This window comes from Panthera pardus, unplaced genomic scaffold (genome assembly GCF_024362965.1).
Source record: "Panthera pardus isolate Hobbes unplaced genomic scaffold, ASM2436296v1 HiC_scaffold_6, whole genome shotgun sequence".
NCBI lineage: Eukaryota > Metazoa > Chordata > Mammalia > Carnivora > Felidae > Panthera > Panthera pardus.
In genome coordinates, this window is record NW_026526991.1 from 101,838,091 (window position 1) to 101,845,149 (window position 7,059).

General features: G+C 39.8%; 1 protein-coding gene across 4 annotated transcripts in view; it reads right to left on the minus strand.

Moving 5' to 3' along the window:
• The window catches only part of DYRK4 (dual specificity tyrosine phosphorylation regulated kinase 4), a 45,782-nt gene extending 39,008 nt beyond the window's left edge, over positions 1-6,774 (minus strand). For 3 of the 4 annotated variants that reach the window (XM_019464797.2, XM_019464794.2, XM_019464799.2), the window contains exon 1: positions 6,685-6,774. In XM_019464797.2, the coding sequence (XP_019320342.1) occupies positions 6,685-6,771 (87 nt within the window). In that variant the 5' untranslated portion in view covers positions 6,772-6,774. The remainder of the gene's footprint in view (positions 1-6,684) is intronic. The other variant, XM_019464798.2, reaches the window with a different exon arrangement.
• Between the last annotated feature and the right edge of the window lie 285 nt (positions 6,775-7,059).

Genomic DNA, 7,059 nt, shown 5'->3' on the forward strand with positions numbered 1-7,059 from the left:
TCTGAAGTCAGATATTCACTGGAATTCTTACTCTGCTACTTGCCAGTAGCGTGACCTTGGCAAGCGATTTATCTTCTCTCAGGCTCAGTTTCCTTTTCTGTAAAATAAGACTAGTAACCTTACAGTAAAACTAAAAACAAAAACAAAGCACGCATGCACACAGACACACACAAAAATAAGGTACTGTGAGTAAGAACTAGCAGAGACTATAGATACCAGAATCAGAAACCTTCCCCCTCAAAAGCTCCAAAAACTGAAATTATCAGGTAAAAACTGAAAAACAATCATGTGTGATACACTTAAAGAAATAAAAGAGACTAAAATATAAGCTACCATGCAAATAACCAGATTTAAAAATAAATAAATTAGAACTTGGAAAAATAAAAAATATATATAAAAATTGAAACTTAAACCTTGATGAATGGACTTAATAAAAATAAAAAATATTTAAGCAAAAAAGGCAGAACCAGGCACTTCACAGAAGAGGAAACACAAATGCCAATTAACATACAAAAAAAGACTCAATCTCATTAATCATCATCAAAATGCAAATCAAAATACAATAAGATATTGGTACCCATCTACCAAACTAGCACGTAGAAAGCCATACAATAACAAGTGATAGAAAGGATGAGGAACCATTAGAACTCACACGTACTGCTGGCCGCAAAGTACTTTGATACCAACGTTTTAGAAAAGAGTTTGGCGTTATCCAGTAACGTTAAGCATTTACATACCCTGATACCCAGCAATTTCCCTCTTAAGTGTCTACTCTAGAAACCCTGCATATATGCATTAGCAGATGTGCACAACAACATTCATAGCAGCACCATTTTTGATAGCAGAAACCAGCAAAAAACCACATGCCATAACCTGCAAAACTGCAAGAAGTGTGATATGCCCATACAATTGAATACAGCAGTGAAACTGATTTATAAACAGGTTCCTGTGAACAGAAGGATTGATATGGACAGTACCTAAGGGACATAGGCACTGAGCAATCAGAATGGAGACCTGATCAATCCAAGCCAGATGCTGTACCAGGGTATGCTGACTTAGTACTGGGCCTGAAAAGTGATTGTAGAACAAAAAATGAACAGCACGATTCCATGTATATAAATCCAAAAACATGCAAAATTAAACAATACATAGTTTAGAAGGATTATAAACATGTAGAGAAAGAAATGGAATAACATGTAAGAGTGGTTACCTCAGAGGGGTCAATGTAACGTAAGATGGGGAGAGACACATAGGAGACTTCTTCCTTAAACTTCCTTAAACGGTGTAATATATACCCACAAGGGTGTTCATTGCATTATCATTCTTTACATCCTACACACATACTTAAATATTCTTTTATATATTCGATACTTAATAATAATTTTTAAAAAGCATTAATGAATTATAGATAAAATCTGAATCCCGATTTCAGTTTTTATTAGCCGAATGGTTTTAGGTAACTTGCTTAATCTAATCTCTTTGTATCTCAGTTTCCTCCTCTATAAAGTGGGGGTGATAACTGCCTCAATATTGCTGAAAGAAGCAAAGGTAAAAGGCCAAACATACATAGGGGAGGAGGTCGTATTTCTAACATATCCATATCTCCACCTCCAATGTCACTTTCAATGGAAGTTGCCTATTCAGTCTGATTAATTCTGATACTCAGAGAAACTCTCCATGTCTGCCTGTTTCACTTCCTTGTCACAGCAACAGAAGGCAATCTGCAGTCTTTCTCTCTCCAAACCAAAAGCACCAATGGGAATGCAAAACAAAGGAACTGGTACTTATTATGTAGATCTCAGAAGGAAGCATGGGTCCCAATGAGAAAATGGGAAAAAGTAAGTAAGCACTCTCCTTTGGGAATGGATGTGTTGGCTTTCTTTCTCTCTTCAGCTATAGTTGACTGTGACTTCTGTTTCTTTGCAATACCCAATGGTCAGAATGCTTGTTTTTCCTATGGAGCACCAATAAAGAAATGAGATGGTGTAAACCCTCAGATCTTTTTTCACTGTGGAAGACTCATTACTAAGTCTGTCTGCTACAGGAAACCCCTTTCTGTTCAATGAAGAGGAGGGAAGGTAAAAGAAATCAATATTGAATGGCCCTCCGCCGGCAAGCTCATCCTCTTATCTCATTAATTTCCACCGCAACGGGAGAGGGGGTTTGTAGGAATAACTATACCAAGTTTCACAACCAAGAAAGAGCCTTAACAATCTAACCAAGGTCTCATAGCTGGTGTCTAAATAGACATCTGTCCCCACATGATAGAAAAGAACTTTTAAAAAAAAGTGTTCATGATCCCTAGAGATTCTGATTTCAGTGGCCTTTAAAACCTTTCCCAAGTGGGGTGCCTGGGTGGCTCAGTCGGTTGAGCATCCGACTTCAGCTCAGGTCACGATCTCGCGGTCCGTGAGTTCGAGCCCCGCGTCAGGCTCTGGGCTGATGGCTCGGAGCCCGGAGCCTGCTTCCGATTCTGTGTCTCCCTCTCTCTCTGTCCCTCCCCCATTCATGCTCTGTCTCTCTGTGTCTCAAAAATAAATAAACGTTAAAAAAAAAATTTAAAAAAAAAACCTTTCCCAAGTGATTTTAAATATCCAATCAACATTGAGAACCACTGGTCTAATTCCATCTCAGCTCTCACTGATGAGGAAAATAAGGGCTGGTCTGTACCATTCTCGGCATTAACCCGCAACATCTGACCTTTCTATAAAGAATTCCAATTTTAAGCTTCAGGAGAGATGGGATTGTTTTGTTTTGTTTTGTTTTGTTTTGTTTTGTTTTGTTTTGTTTTGATCTGTTTTGTTCTCCACATCCCCAGCACCTAGAACAGTGCCTGGAATGAGTAGGAACTCAGTAAATAATTGTAGAGGGAAAAAATAAATAAACACTTTCCTGGTTTCTATTCCACAAGTACACATTGAGTTTTAATCTGTGTGAGGCACTGTCCTAGGTTCCAGGCATTTAGCACTGAACCAGACAAACAATATCTATGCTGTTATGGCACTTCTATTCGAGAACAGCACTATCCAATAGAAACATCATGCAAGCCACGTGTGAAATTTTAAATTTTCCGGTAGCCACATTTAAAAAAGTAAAAAGAAACAGGTGAAATTAATTGTTATGTATTTTATTTGACACATCATTTGCAGAACACTACCTTAACATGTAATCAGTATAAAAATTTTTACAGTGTTATCAAGGTGTTAACATGCTACAAAACCCACCCAATTATAAAAAGTTATCAGTAAGGTACTTTACATTCATTTCCTCACACCAAGTCTGTGAAACATGGTGTGTATCGTTCACAATGGCAGCATACCTCCAACTGGACAAGACCCACGTCAAGGGCTCCATAGCCTTACATGGCCAGTGGCTGCACTATTGGTCAGTGTAGTTCCACAGGGTGAGGCACACAGTAAACAAGTACACAAACAAATACAGAATATAATTAGAAAGGGTGTTGAGGAAGGCTTGTCTAAGGAGGTGGTACTCAGAAATCAAGTGACTGGAAGGATAGAGGATAAATAACAGAACCTGTTCTTCCAGTGCTGAAAATAGAAAATGTATCTTTAGAGGGCTTAGTTAGGAGGTCCTTTGTAGCTCCTATTCATCAACTGTCAGAAAAGCTGTAAAGTAACACTCTATATTAACAGAGTTCCCTTCCCCAGACTTCTCCCAGGTTCTACTCCTAAATGGTCTGAGAGAGACCCCGGAGTGCTGCTAGGTCCTCCAGGCCCAGAAGCTGGCCGTTAGGCAACACGTTTTCTATGAACAGAGTTACGGAAGGGCCAGATATCATCCAACCTACTAGCTGAGATAACTGTGGTCCAGAAGAGAGGATGTTCCCTCTGCTGGCAGTCAGGACAAACTATAACACAGGAGCATTTTCCTCAAGTGCGGAGAGATCCTGTGTCATTGGGAGCCACTGTGAGAGCCCTGGGATCTTTGCCAGCTAAGTGGAGAAGACAGGGACTCTCCACAGGCATCCAAGACAAATGACTTCCTGCAGAGATCTCTCTGTGGCAGAAGGCTCTTTAATATTTAGTCAAATGAATGGGGGCATTTTTTAAAGCATCTTACATTACTATCTGATGATCACCCTGTTGTCTTAAATCCAGGTGAAATCAATTATTAAAAACAACATTTTAAAACTCTCTTAGCTGGGGCACCTGGGTGGCTCAGTTGGTTAAGCCCTTGACTCTTGGTTTCGATTATGATCTCACAAGGTTCGTGAGTTTGAGCCTCGCATCAGGCTCTGTGCTGACAGTGCAGATTCTCTCTCTCTCTCTCTCTCTCTCTCTGTCCCTTCCCTGCTTTCTCACTCATGCTCTCTCTCTCAAAATAAATAAACTAAAAAAAAAAAAAAAACTCCCTTAGCTGAAATACTACCAAGATCCATATTTAAAATAAATATTTAATTATTATTATAAATATTATAGTTATAACTTAGAAGATTAAATATTGTGAAAAAAATATACATTATTATCAAATCATTCAAAAATTCAAAATATTTTTTCCAACACTTGCTTGGGGCAGTTGATAGACTGAGATTCAGAGCACTCTCATCTTCCATGTGTTTTTAGGTCAAGAGATTATAATTCCTTCTTTTCATCCTCCAATTAATATGATTATCCACTGAAACCCAAGATTTCACGTGCTGAGGATGGTTATTGACTTGTTTTCCTTACTTAAGCCTATTCAGCTCAACTGGATAAGAAGTCCATTGGGGAAAATGAACAGGTGGTGAAATGACATTTATTTATGGCCCATAAGAATAATTACCAATGTAAAGACAATAGTTATAAGTTTAGATGGTATTTTTTATTACTGATCTTTTTTAAAGTAGGCTACATGCCCAGTGCAGAGCCCAACATGGAGCTCAATGTGGGGCTTGAACTTATGACCCTGAGATCAAGATCTGAGCTGAGATCAAGAGTTGGACACTTAACCGACTGAGCCACCCAGGTGCCCCTAGACAGTATTTCTAAATGGTATTGTCAATTGCTGGCAGTTACAAAAAATACAACATAAATGAATTTTTATTCAGCATGACTTTTTAATTTTTTTTGACAATTCTTGTTGTGGCAACTATAGCAGAATAGGTTTTCCTTAAAATTAATATAAATATATGAAGGAATTTTATAGGACAACATTTAACAGAGTTGACATGACTCAGCAAAGAGGCAATGAATAGAGTGGTTAAGAACATGGGTTTGGGGCTCCTGGGTGGCTCGGTGGGTTAAGGGTCCAACTTTGGCTCAGGTCATGATCTCACAGTTTGTGAGTTCAAGAGCCACACTGGACTCCAAACTGGTAGCCTGGAGCCTGCTTGGGATTCTCTCTCTCCCTCTCTCTCTCTCTGCCCTTCCCCCACTCATGCTCTGTCTCTCTCAAAATAAATAAACATTAAAAAAAAGAATATGGATTTGAATTCCATCTGCCACTCAATGGTTTATGGCCATGGCTAATTAACTTCACTTGAATCTCAGAAATCGGGATAATAATTGTACTTGCCTCTAAGATTCATGTGAGAGTCATCCAAGCACTCAGTAAACAGGAGCTCAAGCAGATTAAAACAAATGTAAGTTGCAAAACTCATGGTGATTTTTCTAAGTCATGACCAAGACCATTCTGTTTGTATAATAGTTTTAAATGTGAACAGAATGTTGTCTTTATTATCCTGTTTGATGTAGATTTACTATTTTAAATTAAATATTAATTTTTGCTTTGTCAAAAAAAATGTTTTAGGTATTAATAAATTTTTGTACCTATGAATTATAAAATAATGGTTTTGTTGTATGTGATAATGGCAGGGATAGGGATGGGGAACAACAGACATCAGGATTCATTTTTATGAGTTATAACCCTGAGGGGGAGAAGGCCAGGGTTAAATCAGCAACACTGCTTGGAGGAGGTGACCTAATAGTCATAATTTTAAGGAGGTGGTGTGTGATCTACAGGGAGGAAAACTTTCACCAGGCCTCAGATAGGCTGCTGAACTCCGATTCTTCGAAGCATTGACACGAGCAGGACTCAAAGTCAAACCTAATGCCCCGGACTCAGGTTTGCCACAGAATTTTCAGAGCAAGGACCCCAAATAATACGATCTTTTGAGGAAAGTGTGAAATTCAAACTGAGGGCATTAGATGAAAAAGTACGCCTGATTTAGAAGTAGATCTTGTGATCACAAAGTCACCACATCACAAAATTACCTTCAGTGCTGTGGCATTTTACTAGTTTTGAGGTAAAAAGGAAGGCACCATGTCTGTGTTAGGGAACACACACGAACACACACACACACACACACACACACACACACACACACACAGACGTTTTCTGGAAATTTCTTGCATACATGTTTGGAACATTCTGGGACACTTCTAGTGTGGTTCCAGAAATACAGAGCACAATACAAGACACTGTAGAAGAGACATAGCCTCAGGCTACCTGTTCGATGAAGGCCCTGCAGTTCTGGAGTTCATGACACTACACTGGCCCTGTAGCCAATTTCCCTCCAAGCCCGCCCAGACCTGGCTCTACCAACCAGCCTGGTCCCCCCACAGTTCCCTTCTCCTCACACTGTCATCAGAGGTGCTTGGGGCACAGTGATCACCACTGGGTCCAGGGTCCCCAAGTCTTCATAATGATACCCCTACTCCCCAAATGAAATTCAAGGATCTTTACCTTCACAGGGTTGACATCCTGTTTCTTTCTTGTTTTCAAAACCGGGAAGGATGTTAAACTGCATTTCCTTGGCTTTTTAGCATCCATTGTAGTCCTACAGGAGGAAGGGTAGAAAGAAAATTGGCAGTAAGAGCAAAGTGTTGGTAATGGCCCCAACACCTAAGGTGGGAAAAACACAGAGCAGGCTTGGACACAGCAGTAGGTGGCGGGCCTGAAACAGTGACTGAGTCTCTGTTACTCCTTTTGTTTCCCTTCTGGTGACTGATGATGTCAGGAGAGGGGGCGTCTTGGCATGAGACTTTGGGTGCTCAGAGCAGAGGGAGACGGCAGCCAAGGAAGAAAGATGAGCTAGTAATGTGGCCAGCAGTTTAGGAC